The 17,108-nt window shown below is 31.5% G+C and overlaps 3 protein-coding genes across 3 annotated transcripts; 1 reads left to right on the forward strand and 2 right to left on the reverse strand.

Moving 5' to 3' along the window:
* On the forward strand, positions 1-8,939 carry HELRODRAFT_72952 (hypothetical protein; the record flags this gene model as incomplete). The annotated part of the gene is made up of 10 exons (XM_009013769.1): positions 1-220; positions 313-526; positions 2,131-2,258; positions 2,506-2,652; positions 2,806-2,880; positions 3,869-3,993; positions 4,182-4,395; positions 5,484-5,645; positions 5,866-6,089; positions 8,709-8,939. Coding segments are annotated over 10 exons (1,740 nt in total), but the record flags the coding sequence as incomplete, so codon positions are not given.
* A 6,467-nt stretch (positions 8,940-15,406) lies between these two features.
* HELRODRAFT_168084 (hypothetical protein) lies at positions 15,407-16,021 on the reverse strand (the record flags this gene model as incomplete). The annotated part of the gene is made up of 2 exons (XM_009013770.1): positions 15,407-15,700; positions 15,800-16,021. 2 exons carry the CDS (start codon positions 16,019-16,021, stop codon positions 15,407-15,409), a joined length of 516 nt encoding a protein of 171 aa, XP_009012018.1.
* A 162-nt stretch (positions 16,022-16,183) lies between these two features.
* On the reverse strand, positions 16,184-16,570 carry HELRODRAFT_168085 (hypothetical protein; the record flags this gene model as incomplete). Its single annotated transcript, XM_009013771.1, has 2 exons — positions 16,184-16,305; positions 16,384-16,570. The coding sequence occupies 2 exons, from the start codon at positions 16,568-16,570 to the stop codon at positions 16,184-16,186; spliced, it is 309 nt and encodes a 102-aa protein (XP_009012019.1).
* Positions 16,571-17,108: the final 538 nt, after the last annotated feature.

A 17,108-nucleotide genomic window follows, 5' to 3' on the forward strand; every position in this document is an offset into this window, starting at 1 on the left:
TCTACTGGTACTATGTCAGCTGAAGAACTAATGAAGAGAGGAAAACGGCATCTTTCAGTAGCTCTTAAAGAGGAATGCGTTAATAAAAATCATGTTAATTTAAATATAGTTCTTGATCATTTATTAAGTAAAAACAAGGAAATCGATGATGCTGAAACACTAGAATGGTGCAAGTCCATAATTGCTGGAGACAAAACGTACAAAGAATTTTTAGAAATCGGTATCTGTTTTATTTTTTTATAGTTCATTAATTAATTAAGGTTGTGTTATATTATATAAAATATTTCAATATTTGATTTAAAACTTTCTCAGTGAAATCTTACAACAACTCCAGCATATGTGGGTTAGTATGGACAGCAGAATATGTTGCCTACAGATGTCGCACCTGTGGTCTCTCTCCATGCATGTCCCTTTGCATGGATTGCTTCAAGGCAGCTGACCATGATGGTCATGATTTTAACATGTTTAAAAGTCAAGCTGGAGGAGCATGTGACTGTGGTGATGAGAGTGTCATGGATGCTAAAGGGTATTGTATTTCATTGTATTTATTTTCATTGTTTTTCAATATCTTGATAAAAACATCTATCTATAATTATAAATTATTACATATTATTTAATAAATTGTGCAATATCATTAATTTTAATGTACTTTTTTGAATTTTAGTAAAATAACTTTTTGTGTTGGTGATGAAATATTTATGAATATCTCTAGAGTCTAAAATGTTAAATGTTTGAACTGTTTTTAAAATCTAGAAAAGTGGTAATTTTTCAACAAGTAATTCGAAAATATTAGAAACTCTTTTTTTCTACACTGCCAAACTTGAACAAAAAAAAAAATGAAAATAAGGCAGATTATTAAAAGCATTTGAAATGTACTCTACAGAAAAAATTTGGAAACCGTCTGGAAATATAAGTTTAAATGTAATTATGAGAAACTAGCTTGAAAAACAAAGTATGAAAGGTGTATAAAAACATGGCTTATCAATTCATTAAGAGTATTTGCTGGTAGGATAATTCTTTTAACTTTCATAATTTTTGTTCTTTAAAGATAAATTATTTTTGTTCTACAGACAGAGTTTGATATGTTAAATTTCAAGAAACATAAAAAAATTTGTTAAATAGAGATGAGATTTTCATCGTATAGAAGTTAAAAGGTGGTCTGACTATAAGTATACTAATCCCACCATGTATAAATTTGTTTGTTGTTGCAGATTAACGCTATTAAGACTATCACTGAAGATTATCATTGAAAGTGATATTAAATTTTAGAAAATGATAGTTTAGAGTCAAAACTATGCAACAAAATATCAATTCTGAAAATGATATGAGCAGATATTTTTCAGATTTAGTCAGATCTGATGTTGGAAGAAGTGAAAAAAACTATAAACGATGACGTCAAAATGTTCAAAAGGCGCTGAACAATGTTGTTGAAACAAGAGAAAGGGAAGTCAATAGGGGGGTTAGTGAGGGCGCTGAGTCTACAAAATAATTAACATTTAACGAACGGGATTTTGGTCAAAAAACATTTTGAAACTGATCAGACTGGGAAAGAAAGATAATGAGATTGTCTGACAAATTTTAATAATATTTGAAAATCCAAAAATAGAAGAGCATGTCTTCAAAAACTTCAGGTGAAAATTTATAAAACATCTGGTTAAGCCGTGATCTGAATGTTGAACGGAGAAATGAGTTGAAAAAAAGTTATCGAATGATGTTAAGAGGATAGAAGATGCATGCAAGGATGCAGTAATTTATGAAATCTACCAAATTTCTAGAAACACTAGAAATTTTGTAGATTTTATAAATTATTGCATTAATTGTGGTCTTTTACCAGCAACAAATCTAGAAATTTCGTAAATTTCGTAAATTACTGCCTGTATATATAATATATATATATATTTATTTTTTTTACCAACATATATATTATAAAGATCACTGTGTTTTCGGCATTATTCTGCTTCTGTTTTGTAATTAAAGGACTTTTAAAATACAATGTTGTAAGAGAATTAGAAATATGTTGAAGATATTATTGAAGATATATATTATTTATAACGACACTTTACAAGTTTTATAAAATATTATAGATTATTGTTTATTGATACATCGTAAAATTAAGATATTTGTTGGCAGATTTTGTCCAAAGCACTCCAAAAATAAAGACAGATCAAAAATTGAGCCGCCTAAAGATTTGTTATTTGTGGCCGAAATAATGATACCCAGATTGGTTGTCAGATTGGTTCAATATTTAAGACATTCAGGTTTGCTATATATTTACATCTACTTAATCTGGAATGACACAATGGTTAAAGGCGCATTGTCTTGCTGTTGCAGTGACTGGGATCATATGCAATGTGTGTGATGCATGCTTTTCAAGTGTATTCATATACGCTGTGTGTTTGTCGTTGAAAAGTCTGAAGCGAGTGCACTAGAGAAATTGACCTTTTCAACCTTTTAATATTTATATTTTTTCACACAAAAATGTATTTTGTTAATTAAACATTCAAGGGGCAGAGAAACAGTATATTAGTAAAATGACCAGTTTTATTTCCTTTCTTCAAGAACTTTCAGAAACTGGAGATCTAATGCAACAAATTTTTTCGAATGTTTTCACAAGCCAAAACGATTACACAACTTACATGATAAGTAAAAGCGGTTGATTAAATGAATAAATAAATCTTTGTGTGCGTGCGTGTGTGTGGTGTGCATGTGTCTCTCTGTGTGGTATATATATATTAAGTATAAATTTGACAAAAATATTGCTCAAAATTTAACATTGTTTAATGAAGAAATGAACTCATTTTGTAGATGTTGGCGTGGAATATGACATTTATGAAGCTTCCCTGAAATTCGATACCATCAATGTTAACAAATATTTTCCAGGTTATTTCTCTTTAACATCTCTTATGATATATCATGAAAATGAAACAATTCAATTAAGTATAGCATTTCTTAGCTCTATAAATAAGTTCCATTAGGGTAATGCAATACGATTGTTTTATATTTTTCAGCAATAAATAAATAAATTAATTAATTAATCTTTTTTATTTGATTATTTGGTTAATTTTGAAATTGACTTGGATTTTGCAAGACATCAAGAAATTAACCACTGCAAAGAACTAGCATAGGATAGGGTTGGCGAGTTTGCTCAGTCAGTAGAAGTGTCATGTCTCGCACTGTTATTAAGCAATAGCCTGTTCAAAACTTAATGACGTGAATAATAGTCTTTTGGCGCGAAAGTTTGGGATCTTGATTATGATACTGATAATAACGCCATGCTTTAAGTAAAACTGGTTATATATAGGCATTTGAAGTATTCTTTGTTGAAAAATTATTGTAAGGTGTTAATTCTAATGCAATGAATGGATGAAGGACTTAAAAATTTTAGCACCCAAAGCATTGTGACTGTAATGTTAAGAATTGGTATGATCAAGTTTAATAATTTTTCCTCTACCACTTTAGACTGATATTAAATAACTATGATTTTATAAATGTTATCTGACTTATTAGATTGACAACAAATGATAAATTTAGAGGAATCAATCAATAAATCCTCGTTTATAGTCTCCATCCGTTATGGGTCGGATTTAGAAGAAATGGTACAAAAAATTTTTTGTATTTGTAATAATTTCAACGAGATGCTTTAACACTTTTAAAAGATTTTGATGTAAAAAAATTTGACCGTACTCTTGGACACATATTATGGCTAACAAAATTTGCAAAATATAACAAGTAACAAGTTCCACTTCCTAAGCAACATATTATTAAAATAATTTTTTGAGTGATGGTGTGAGTACGTATGTGCATTTAGTTGTTATGGAACTGATGATTATTTGAAACGATTGTCTGAATGAATTGCCAGATATTCCAGAGCTGGCAGATGATTTGATTCATAAAACCTTGCTCGATGAAATGTTTTTCTGGGTCATCAAGTCAAAATTCCCTGAACATCTGGTAACATTTCTCCTGAGTATTCTACCAAATGAACAATATAAAGTACTGTTAGCTGATGTTGCATTGTTTTCTTTTAATTTTTAAACATCGGGAAATTTTTTCCAAAATATTCAAAAACGTTGTCCATAAAATAAAAAATTTTAATGTTGATTTAAAGGTTAATATTTTTTAGAAACTCCATTCATCTGTAAAACACGTCACTAATAAACTTATTTTGATGTTAATCTTAGCTGGCTTTTGTGGAAGTGTTCGTAGAGCATTATCGATGCATGATGGTGGAGCTAACGCATTCAGAGGATAAATCGTCAGTGTCGAATTCAGTAGTTCACATCAGTGTCCAGCTTCTCAGTCCTCTCAAGCTGGCTATCGAAATTGTCACAAAGTTCCATCTCATTCATATCATGTTTGCTTGTCTTAAGCATATCATTAATCAAGCTAGATATGGTTATTTTTGTTTATTTGATGTTTAACGGCGTTTTTATCTCTCACTATATAATGTATCAATAGTGCAATGAATCATAGTGATATAGAATACAATGTAATGTAAAATATGATGTAACGTCGGTGTACGTGTCTAATTTTTCATCATCTTCAATACCGTTTAAAGGCCTGTCTATCGACATTTTATTAGGACACAATTTTTCCGTCCTATTTAATCAACTTTGTCCTTCTTCTGTTCTTTTCTCTGTTTCTGAAGTTCGGCAGCTAAAAACTCAAGTCAATTTGTCCTTCGTCACAACATGCTCAAATCATCTTAGATATCAGATATATCTCACCTCTAGTCTTTTTATTTTTATCTTATAATCACTTTGCGAAAATGGCCTCTCAGTCCTAAACAATTTATCCAGTCTTCCCTTCGCCTGAGTCTAAGTTTTGCTTTCATACAACAGGCAGCTTCTAATACACGCCTTATAAGAGTTTCTTTATAACTTTTTAGGAATAATTTCCGAACACATTAGTGGCGTCACACTCTTAAGTTTACCCATGGGGCAGCCAATTTTTTGTAGCACAGCACTTGAATCGTCAGCACTTTCTCGCAACACATAACCCAGGTAGCAAACGAAACCATCCTTTCAAAAGAAAAACCTCCTTCTACTGCCAATTCTGCCTGACCTACTTGTTTGGCCATCTTGAGACAGCTCCCGCTGAATATGAATGCACATCCTTCACCGCCGTCACTTATACGTTTTTCAAATTTATTCATGCGTGTATGGGGTGATATAATTTATCATTATATGTATGTAAATCAAATAAAATTTTGGCGTAATGCTACAGTAAAGCACATAGAAACAAACTATGTTAATGACAGTTGTTATAGTTTTGCGTTTGCGCATTTTTTGCTTCTTTTTTAAATTAGTTGCAATTGTTTAGTCTTTCTGCATTGGTTTTAGTCGTCGTGTTTGTTCTTCGCATTTGTTGCTGCCTCTAAGGAGATGGCTGAAAAGAAAAAATACATGATAATAATTATAATGATGTAATGGATAATAAAGTAATGATTTAGTAGTAGAATTGATTATGATGGTAACACGCAGGAAACACCTTGAACTTGACGTCGAATGTGATGAAGGAGCATTGTTACTGGCCCATTGTGACTGATTTCATAAATATTTTGGCACATCCTCCAATTGTTCAATATTTTCTCAATAGTACGAGTCTTGTTAATGCATGGGCCGACGTCATATCGAGTCTGCAAGGTCTAACTTATAATCTTATACGTCAAATTTATAGCTATGTTTTGCTTGTTTTTTTTAATGTTTTTTGCCTATTTTAGCACCATTTTTGATAATATTTCTGTAACATTTTTGGTCAAAGGAAGTTTTGTTTTGTGTCTCATAATATTATAAATTATTGAAAATCATCTAATACTTGTCTATATATTGAAATTATTGTATATTTTTGTTTTTATTATTTTAGGTTTGAACATGAACCGAAGAGAACATGATTTACATGTTGAATTTGAGACGGAAACGTACTACAAGGCTTTCAGTGCCGAACTGGAGATCTGTTCAACACCACTGTGGGCGCTCCTGAAGCATTTGAATGATAGCAGTAGCAAGCAACTGACAATCAACATCGTCAACATACTTGTCACTTATCTGAACAAATGGTTCACAGAAAACAGTGTTGGAGAGATTGAGGTTTGTACTAACATTAATAATGTATTGATATCATTACTACTAATATTAACTGTAATAAAACAACAGCAAAAATAATAATAGTAATAACTACAACAACAACAATAATAATAATAATAACTACAACAACAACAATAATAATAATAATAACTACAACAACAACAATAATAATAATAATAACTACAACAACAACAATAATAATAATAATAGAAAATCTGTTATTATTTCTTCTAAAATCTAAAAAGTCAATGATAAAATTAATGATAAAGTTAAAATATATACGATAAACTAAAGAATTATAATAAAATGAATAAAATAATGTAAAATAAAATAGAATAAAGTAAAACCCTGTTGCCCACAATCTAGGCCAAGTGCAAAAAGATAAAATATTCGACAGGTTATTTTTGAGGTTGTTTTTATATTTTTCGACTTTTTAGAGTTTGGATTCAGTGAAGTTGATTTCATGGCAAATTAATAATCTAAATCGTAACTTGGTAGATAGTTACTATATCTGGCCTGAGCTAGTTGAATAGTTGTGACACAAAGCGAATAGAATCATTTTCAATATCCGCAAAAACGACTGCTTCAGGCTCAATACTTGATTTGATGTTATTTAAGATTATGGTGAGGATTTCGTTATGGCGATTTAAATATCTAGTAAGTGCTGATGGTGAACCACAATTTGATACCACATGTTTGTTTGTTTGTTTTGCATTGCAGAGAGAACGTGTTGCACTTGTTACGACAAACGTGTTGGTCGTTTTTTCCATCTGGCTAGGTTTACGTCTGTGGGTAATTGTTGAGATATTTTCTGGTAATTTTATATAGCACTTCTGACAGATATTTTGTTGAGTTTGACGAACGAGAGATCTCTAAGTCATGTATATGATATTTAACCGACTTTACCAATGTTCTCTGGCAATGTAGCAACGATGTATAGTTGAAGTCGTTTTGGTATTGACATTGTTCCAGGACAGTGTAAGCCAGTTGTATGTTATTGTTTCGTATTTGGTTGTTGATTTTTATATAGTCATTGTATGATTCGTTCCACAGAAGTTTCATTTCTTCATTGGTGTTTAATTTTAAGTACCCACAAAGTTTTAATCTCATCATCTCTGGGTGTTATTTCAATGATTTGATGTTCAGACCTCCACTCTTGTAAGGCAGTGACATAACTTTAGCATTATAACTGCTTACGGAAAGAGGCAACCAATCTCTCGGCCTCCCGTCTCAGCAAGTTAAGGCTGTTTTCAATTCAAGTTAGCAAACTACCATGAGATTGCAACTGAAACGATAATCGAGACGGTATGAAGCGACTTAGAATCTGCCGTTTCTATTATGCTGTTGTGTTTATGTAGCTGATTACATGGAGCATGTCCTCGAGCTTCTTTTGGCGTGCCACTTTTTTTCTAATGTTTTTGCAGTTTAAATCGTAACATTTACCCAAATATTCTAACTGGACATTAGCGCCTATATAATGTTTTTGTTGTTGTTTTTGTTGTTGATGATGATGATAATGATAAGGATAATGGAAACTCTTGTTAAAATCAAAAGACAATGAAAATTTTAAAATCAAATATTATACGATAATTAAATGGTAAATAAAATAGAATAAATTAGCGCAAAATAAAATAGAGATAATTTTAAATGATTAAGTACAAGAAGAAGTCAAATCAATTTAAACTGCAGTTACAGTTACAATAAATTGGATATAAGTTAATTAAATTATTGTAATATTGATTCAACCAGTTATAACTGACAAGCGATAAATTAAAATGTTCATAGAATAAGTGATTCATATTGTCAATCAAGTTGTTATAGAGGTTCTGTGAATATTTAGATCATTTGTGGTCCTCGATTTTTGGAGGTTTGACTCGTGGAGGACTATCAGTTCCAGAATTTCGATCGTGTCTCCGTGAAGAAGAGCAATATCTGGGCGATTTAATCTGAACAGACATGATACTAGAGGGGATACTGGAATAATTATAATAATTAAAATGATAATAAATATAATAATAATGAAACTTTTTTTATTTGAAAAAATCGAGAAAATGAAAAGAAAATCAATCCGTTTATAAGAAGAGAAAATTTTTAATTATTTAATTTACGTCATTATGAAGAAAAATGCGTTACCACACCAGGTCTTGTTTCATCATATAGCAACTGCGTAGTGCATTAAAGGCATTTGTGGTTTTGTACTATTTCTATCTATCAAAGTTCACACAGTCCAAGTGACAATGAAGATTTCTTTTGTATTTTATATTTTTCGCATCTTTTCTAGTTTTCTCCTCTTAAAAAAGTAAGTGTTGCTGAACTAAAAACGCTTTTTGATCTTTTTTTTGATCTGAAGACGTCAAACACGTTCATACAAATGTTAAAAATGTATATGTATGTCACCTCTTACGGATGTTAGTTTTTGTGGCATGTGAGTTGTAACTAAGTAAAGAATGATACACAAGCTGTTGTGTGCTTGACAGAGCTGCATAATAAAAAACAAGAAATTACTTGAAAATATTTTAACAAATCATTAAATTGCCAACGTTTTAGACATCTGCATCTTTTTTGACAATTTACTTTTTTTTGACAACATGATGATGAGCCATTAAATGATATTATATTCAGATGAACCCTGATGAAATGTCTTTTCATTATCCGCTCCATCGTTATCTATCACTGCTCATCAGCAATGCTCTGCAGCAGCAGGGAATGGAGCTCACTGACCTCTTGCCATCTCTTGAGTTCTTGGAAATTTTGTACCTTCATCCACTTCATCTTTTGGTTCGTGAGTTTTTTTTTTTTTTTGTATTTCCATTTAACTTTGTTGTAGGTACATACAAAATTTGTTATGTTTGATGAATTTTTATATAATTTTGTTATGATTTTTTTTAAAACAATTTTAGGCTCGTTAATTTAATTTTTCAATATAACTACCATCTTAGGCACGTTTCAATGAAATAAACTGCGGATTGTGGGTGAGAAATGGACAGCAAATAAAAGGCCAATCTCTTCTTTATGTACATAGCAATTTTTCAAGCTCCACTTTAGATCCTGATTATTTTATATTGCAAGTTAGATTTAGTTTTCAGATTCATTTCAATTTTCAAGGGAATTTTTCACCAGTAGACAAAAGCGTTTCATTTAATATGTAGTTTTTTCTTAATTACACAAACTTTTCAATAACATTTCAGTTGGTAGCTTCACACATGAACCCAGACGAAATGATGAATATGATTTTGGAAAAATTCAACGTGTTGTCGACGTTGAGTGTTGATGTCGAAAAGAATAGATTTAGAACGCGATTGCAGCAAGATCAAGAGCTGCCCATGTTAGAGGCATGTCTCTATTTTATCGCCACACTGCTGGGTGTTCGAGTTCTATCCGGTTTTAATACTTTCATTGTTTTCAACGTCTTTCGATAAAAATGTCATTATTATTCAATATACTTCCAATATAAATTTTTCTAATTTTTATTTCTTGTGTATTGATTTTGCAATTTTTTTAGTAAGTAGAAATAAAACAAATATTTTTAAATTTAAAAAATTGAAGTCTTCAAAAAAGGTGAAGACCTTAGTTCATTCAGACTTGAAATAAGGTGATACGTTAAAGCATAATGGAAAGAATTCTTTATAGGTGCATAAACACGTGAACGGGTGAACCCAGTTTTTCTGTTTTCTTCTGTATTAGGCCGTGCACATATTCTAAGATATAATTTAATTCAAGCCAAAATCATTGAGGATAATGAGACAACAAAGCTCTTTTTGTTACTGCTCATTAGTTAATGCTGTGCCCAGGTCAAACTTTTCTGACGTTTTCAAAACAACCAACTGTTGACTAAATGACAATAATTTGTTTTTATGTATACTTCATTTAAATATCTGCTGCTTGCCGCCACTGTATATGGGTATTCTCATCGATTTGCTCTGCATATTTTTGTAGATTCTCTGTGTGCAATAATTCTGTTACATTTGCATATAAATCGTACAAATTTCATTGTAACGTGTATTTATTACGATTAATAATTGTTGTTAAAAATATTCTAATACATTTAAAATGTATTTTTAGATAAAGACGGTTCTTCACTTCTGCGTAATGAAGTTGTGAGTTTGCTGTGTGTTGGCGATAAGACGCACAGTCAGTTGACCAATTCCATACCAAATAGATGCGGAGTGTTGGATCCTGAATGGAACGGACATGTTGACGCTATAATTCCTCAAGTATTTTGCCGTTTGTTTGCTAATTTCATTACGAATATGAGGATGTAGCAGAAAATTCGTTAAATAGAACAATTGAAGGAAAAATATTTGTTTTTGAGTTTATAGCCGATGATTTGAGACAATCTAAGTTACATATAATAAACTTCGAACCAATTTAAAGAATATGAGAAATAATTGTTTGATTAGTGCAGGTCGAACGAGGTTTAAGTTATTTAATAAGAAACAAATGGTTTGAAGACTGTTTTGAATTGAAAAATTATCTGATTGGTTGAATTTTTAACATTGAAATTTGAAAAATTATGCCATAATAAGTCATTTTATCTGTTTTTTGTTCATGTAGATATCTGAGTTCAAACCTCCACTTTTGTTTGAGGTTAGTGGAGTTTTACAGCAAGGCAAATATGTGCCTCTAGGTTTGTGACGTTTCCTTATTTGTTTGTTTTAACAATTTAACTGCAACTATTCAAATTTCTTATTGCGATCATTTTTTAGTTGCAAATTGATTTATTGATTATTAGTGCTTTATTGTTTTTTCAATGAAGGAACTGTTAAGAGGCTACAAATGAAGGGGGTTATCATGAAAAGATGGTCTTTTGTTGTTGTTGTTTATAATGGTTAAGAATTACATTTCTGAGTCCATGTAATTGAATTGCTGGAGCTGAAGTGAATATTTGTTTTGCAAGCATGCTTGGTTTTTATACATGAACTATTCAAGAATCTGCATGATGGGTAGAGCAAGATGAAACTAAAGTCGTAAATTAGCATATGTAAGAAAAAAATTAAGTCAGAAATTATGACTGTGTGAAGTGCAGTACATGGGATAGAAGTCCGAATGGGCAAATAGTGCTAAGAGGAGAGCTGAAAAACGTCATTTTGGTACTGCTGAGTTTTAAGTTACCATAAGTGATCTGCCACATGAAGTTCCAATAATTGAACTGGTTAGGGCATGTTAAGTGACTACATTAAAGAAAAAGTGATGGCTTGAGAACTCGCATTAGGTAGGATAAGAATGCGGGAAAGAATATAAATTGGAAAACTTTTAGAAAACGAAAGGACTGGAAGGGTAGAAACAAAAGAAAAGTCAGTTGGGCTGAAGTCAGGGGTAGAAAAATGTTTAATAAACTTGAAAATAATTAAAAAATCATTTAAGTTAATTTTAAAAACTGTGACGAATTTGAATATAAATTGGCAATGTGTGCGACGATTTAGTCAGCAAAGAATCATAAAAGCTTGAAAGATTATTGACCAAATGAGATGAAGAGTAGAAGTATCAGTAGGATAAAAAGTAAAAAATAGAATAAAACAGTAACGTTTGTGCCAAGAGTGGGATGTAAGGTATATTGATAGAATCAATTGATATTGATTCTAAGGTAAATGATATGATTTAACTTTAAAAAATTTGTTTCTCAAATCATGAAAGCACTTTTAATTGGAATGAATGTTTAGACAGCGTATGGAAGGAAGAGTTCAATCCGTTGTTGGTAAGGATGAGGACGATGTACAAGCGGGAGTATCAATTATACAACCAACCAGTTTACGTATTATAGAGAGAAAAACAAACTGTTTATTTGTGTTAATAGGGACTCCGATTAAACAGTTTGTTTTTCTCTATATATTACGTTAAATTCGTCGTTAACTAGTTGGTTGTCCCTATTAACACAAACTAATCATGCCTTATGTTTAGCGAGCTTAAAAGAATCCAAAGTTTAATTAACTTTTATTAATACAATTATTTATAAAGATCACTGCGTTTTCGGCATTATTCAACTTGTAGTTGAGTAATATACACACACACACACACACACACACATATATATATATATATATGTGTGTGTGTGTGTGTATGTGTGTGTGTGTGTGTGATATTCATAGGTGGTGGGTGCGTGTGCGTGACGGATTTATTTGTTCGATAGAAAATAATTGTTCGAAGATTATTTTTATTGAAAACGTTGTTTAAAATTGTTGATATGATTTAACTTTAAAAAATTTGTTTCTCAAATCATGAAAGCACTTTTAATTGGAATGAATGTTTAGACAGCGTATGGAAGGAAGAGTTCAATCCGTTGTTGGTAAGGATGAGGACGATGTACAAGCGGGAGTATCAATCGTCTCTTGACAGATATGCTCAGTTGTTCGTTATCTTTTTCTTTTTTTTATTCACCATTTTTTATCGTTGTTGTTCTTCTAGTAACATGTTTCATGTTTTTTTTCTGTTTTTCTTCATTATTTGCATTCATTTTCATGTTTATCATTCATATTTATGTTTATCATTCAATTCCATGTTTATCAATCGTTTCTATGTTAATATTTTGCTAGTTACCTATTAATGCAATGAACGCATTTTTTATTGCGCTGCGCAATATATACAGTGTAGTTCAGTCATCCGTATTTTGTTGGGTTGTTGGTCATTATATCATTAAGATATTCCGGACCATCTTGTTCTTTGAGTTATAACCTGTTCACTCGCTTGTGGTTGCGTTAGTCTGTAAGTGTTTGTATTATTTCTTATTATGTACTTACGTATGTAAATAATTGTATTCGTATATGAAAGAGTTACTAAAAATGATGTAATAATTGATCAGTGTCAAACAGAACAATCTCTACAATGAGTCGACCTCACTGTGGCCGCCATTCCGAATGCCCCCTCTCCCACACCCATCCCTCTACCCCCTCTATCGACTGCTACACTGTAGCTCCATGCACGCTCTCATTTTCACCCTCTTGTACAAAGTAAGTGTCGTCTTTCACTTACAATTTCAGCATTCAGTTGAACATTTTGAAAATTTAATGATCGTTTGAACTTGAAATATTTTAATATTAGCTTGTCTGGTTGACGCTGTGTTGTTCCATTATAAAAATTATTATATTGTTATCCGTCTTGCATCGAAGAAGTGTTGAACGCCTCCAACGATTGACACCATTTAGTTTTTTGGGCGATTTTTTAAAATGCTGACCAATAAAATAAACAAATATTTTTATAGATTTTGAACCACAAAAATATAAATGAGTCGATCATTTTTCTGACGATTCATCTTCTGGAGCTTGTCGTTTCGTTGCCCACCCAGCTCCATGAAACAGCCAACGATGGCGTGCCGGGGCATGATGAGGAGATGAAGAAGGGTGTTGCTGCTGCTGCTGCTTCTGCAGAGGCTGCTGTTGATGAGGATGCTAAAATGATGGTCGAAGATTTTCAGGTATTTATATGGTCCAAATACTTTTCTTTCATTTCTTCGTTTTCATCTAATCCATTACCTAGCTTCAATTTATTTTATTTATAATAAATAAATGATTTTGTTAAAATTTTTGAGTTCGGCTTCGAGTTTCAGGTTGTTTAATTTACAAAATAATACATAAAAATGTATTTTTTTCTCAAACAAAATTAGTGAAAAAATGAGATTACTATAAGACAGTATTTGAATAATATGGCTGCCCTGGCTTTGCAATTATATTATATTGAATAATTTTATAAAAATAAGGCTCATGTTGCCTTACTACACAATCAACACATCATTTGACACATAAACCTTATTTCTAGTAAATATGAGCCTGACGTTTAAGGACTTTAAACATACTTCTCCTTTCCTGGAACTATCGTTGTAATTAAACTGATGATTATATTAGAACCACGTGAGCAATCTCTATTATCACCAAAACCATTTATCGCCTTGTTTTTTTTCACGAATCTCACAATCTTCCACCTTCCGATTCGACTTGTCCCCTCTATAAATCTGCGTATAAAAACTCTGAAAGATTTACCGATTCTTTCTTTTTACCCAGTCCGAAGACTTCCACAACGTCGCCATTCAATACACAATTCGAGATCTACTTGTGTGTGTGTGTGTGTGTGTGTGTGTGTGAGTGTGTGTGTGTGTGTGATGTATGTGAATATGACCCAATATGTTTGCCGGGTATACGTACACGTACGTATCAACGTATTCTGCACGTGTGTATCGCTGGTAATGCGTATGAATTACAACTAAAAGAAAATAGTAATATTATTATTATTATTTTTTATTAGATTTTTAAAATATTTTCTTCAACACAGTTAGTTGTCCGCAGAGGACTTGCGTTTATACGCAATTCACCGTCACTAATTTATTTCTTTTTAGTTTTTTTTTATAATTTGAAGCAACTTTTTTAAAAATTAAATATTATAAAACTAAACTCAAATTAATCTATATTAGATGAAATTAATAGGGCAATAACAGCCTCTTTAGCTTGTTTTTCATTTGAGTAACTTGAGTCCTTTTCAACTTCAAGTTCTCTTCTTACAATTTTTAATTGTTATTGTAAAATTATGTTGGAGTTGCAAATTTATATGTAGTTAACAGTTTTTAAAAGCTTTTTCTTGGTTCTATATTTCTTTTTCTATTTGTCAACTTTTTTAGTTCAGTTACCTAACTAATGTCCAACCTGTTTCATTGAAATTCGTCATTAGTGACCTTCCCGATAGCGCATTTAAAGCACGCTAAATGTGTTGTTTTGCTTCAACGTGATGCTATCGTAGAAGCTTAGAAAAATAATTCGCACATCTTAGTGATTAATAAGAATGCAAAAACGATTCAAGACATCAGATGTGAAGAAGAACTTGTACAAAGACAAATCATTTGAAACGTGGTTTCCCACTGGCGACGAATACAAGAACATGAGCACTGTCATTAAGTTGGTAGATGTCGATAACTGGAGCAGCAGTTCGGAAGATGAGGAGGAGGAGGAAGAGGGAGACAACGATGAAGAAGATGAAGATGATGATGATAGCTTTGTTGCAACTGGGAGTGACAGAAGTACTTGTTATTTCATTTAATCTTTTGTTCAGCTGTTCAATTATTTATTTTCATAATTATGCATGCACGCACGCACGCACGCACACGCACGCACACACACACACACACACACACACATATATATATATATATATATATATATATATTAAGGATATGACAATTTTTAAAGACCCTATCCCCATGTTATTTTTTGTGGAGTTTTAATGCAAAGATCAAGAAAAATCCAATGGCAACTGTCAACTTTAAAAAAATGTCACCCCCTTAATCAAATTATACATTGTACAAAATGGTTTTTTTAATCAGAAATACAAACATACAGGTTTTAGTGTTCATTTGTCAAAAGAAATTTAATGTTAATTTTTTCAATGCTTTTGCACAATAGAAGTAAATCCTGCAGAACTTTAATTGCACGTTCAGCACAAATGTTTGACCTTTGAGTTGAGATTGGAGTCGGCTCAACCGACCAAAAAGTCCTTAAAGTCTTTATTGCCTTTGAGTGATCTTTGCAAACGGCTGCCAAATTATTGTAGTTATCCTGATTATAAACCTGACCAGAAAACCAGATGTCACTCCACGTGCCAGTAATAAAGTCACATGATGACTGACCTTCAGCTGACTGTCGAAATTCTGGAAGTAAAATATAAGCTTGCAAAGCATAGTCTGCTTGGCTATTCTATCCTGCATTGCTTATATTTGGCAAAGTTCTGAAATTTACTTTAGGGAAGCATCCTGTTTTCTTAAACTGTCTGTAACAAGTGATCAAGTGATGAAAGAAAGCCATATCATCTCTCCAAACAATTTCTTCCTTCAGAGCATCTGAATCTTGAGAACCACTGTCAGAATCTTGTTTTTCTTCTTCAGTGTTAAAATGTTCTTCATCTTTACTGCTTAAATCATCCTTAGTATCTTGCTTGACTGACTCTTTGCTGTTCTTCATCTTCACTGTTTAAATCATCCTTAGTATCTTGACTGAATTTTTGCTTAATCAACTTTAGTTTTCTAGGATGAACTCCTTGTGTATCTTCAATTGTGGTGCAGTAGCCAGCTCTACCATTTGTTGACATCTGAAGATTATAGAGGGTTTTATCTTTCTACACAACTATTCTCCATTTTCATCAGTTACATTGAACAAGTTGGTAAAGTCTTGCGTTCCTGGTTTTCTGCTGTCTTTTTCATACTTGTTTAGTACATTCTCAATTTTTCTTTCCACTGTAGATTTGCCTTTTTGAATTGGAAGATTCAGTTTTTTCCATAAGATTTTTACTTCTTTGACCACTATCACAACTCTCTCCTATCTACTTTTCACATTTGCAGCCAAGCACTTAAATCTGTCCAGGATATGCTGTTCTGTTGGCATTTTGTTCATTTGATCAAAACTGTCAACAATCTTTGCATACTTATTTGAATTCTTAACTGTTTCAAATCTCACCAAATTTGATTCCCATATTTTCTTATTCAAATCTAAAGGAAGACTATTTTTAGACATCTTGACTATAGTCCTGTCGAATTATAATTTGAGTGTAAATTTAATTATCTACAAATAAACAAATCTTATGAGTTTAGGTTATCAAAATAAGTTTATAAAATATCAAAAGTCAGGTGATGATAACAAATATAATATATAATATGAAAGATTATGTAATAAACATGCGTACATATAGCAAAATCACACCAGCAATAAACTGAAGCTGTGATACCTTAAACTGTACTGTATCTAACAATAGATAGATGGGAGAAAACGGTTTTCAGCTTAGGGGGGTGAACTTTTTTAAGATTCAACACTTTCAAATGATATTTCCAGTTTTAAAATGTAATTTCTCCACTCATAGTGGCATGGGAAACCAAAAATTGCCAAAAAAATTTTTAGTCATACTTCTAATATATATATATATATATATATATATATATATATATATATATATATATTACAATATTCTATAAATTCTACGGAATGTTTGGCGTTAATATGTTTGTAGCTCGTTTTTTCAATTTTTTTCACTAAAGTTTTTTGGTGAACGTTTAGT

Source organism: Helobdella robusta (genome assembly GCF_000326865.2).
Source record: "Helobdella robusta unplaced genomic scaffold HELROscaffold_12, whole genome shotgun sequence".
Lineage (NCBI taxonomy): Eukaryota > Metazoa > Annelida > Clitellata > Rhynchobdellida > Glossiphoniidae > Helobdella > Helobdella robusta.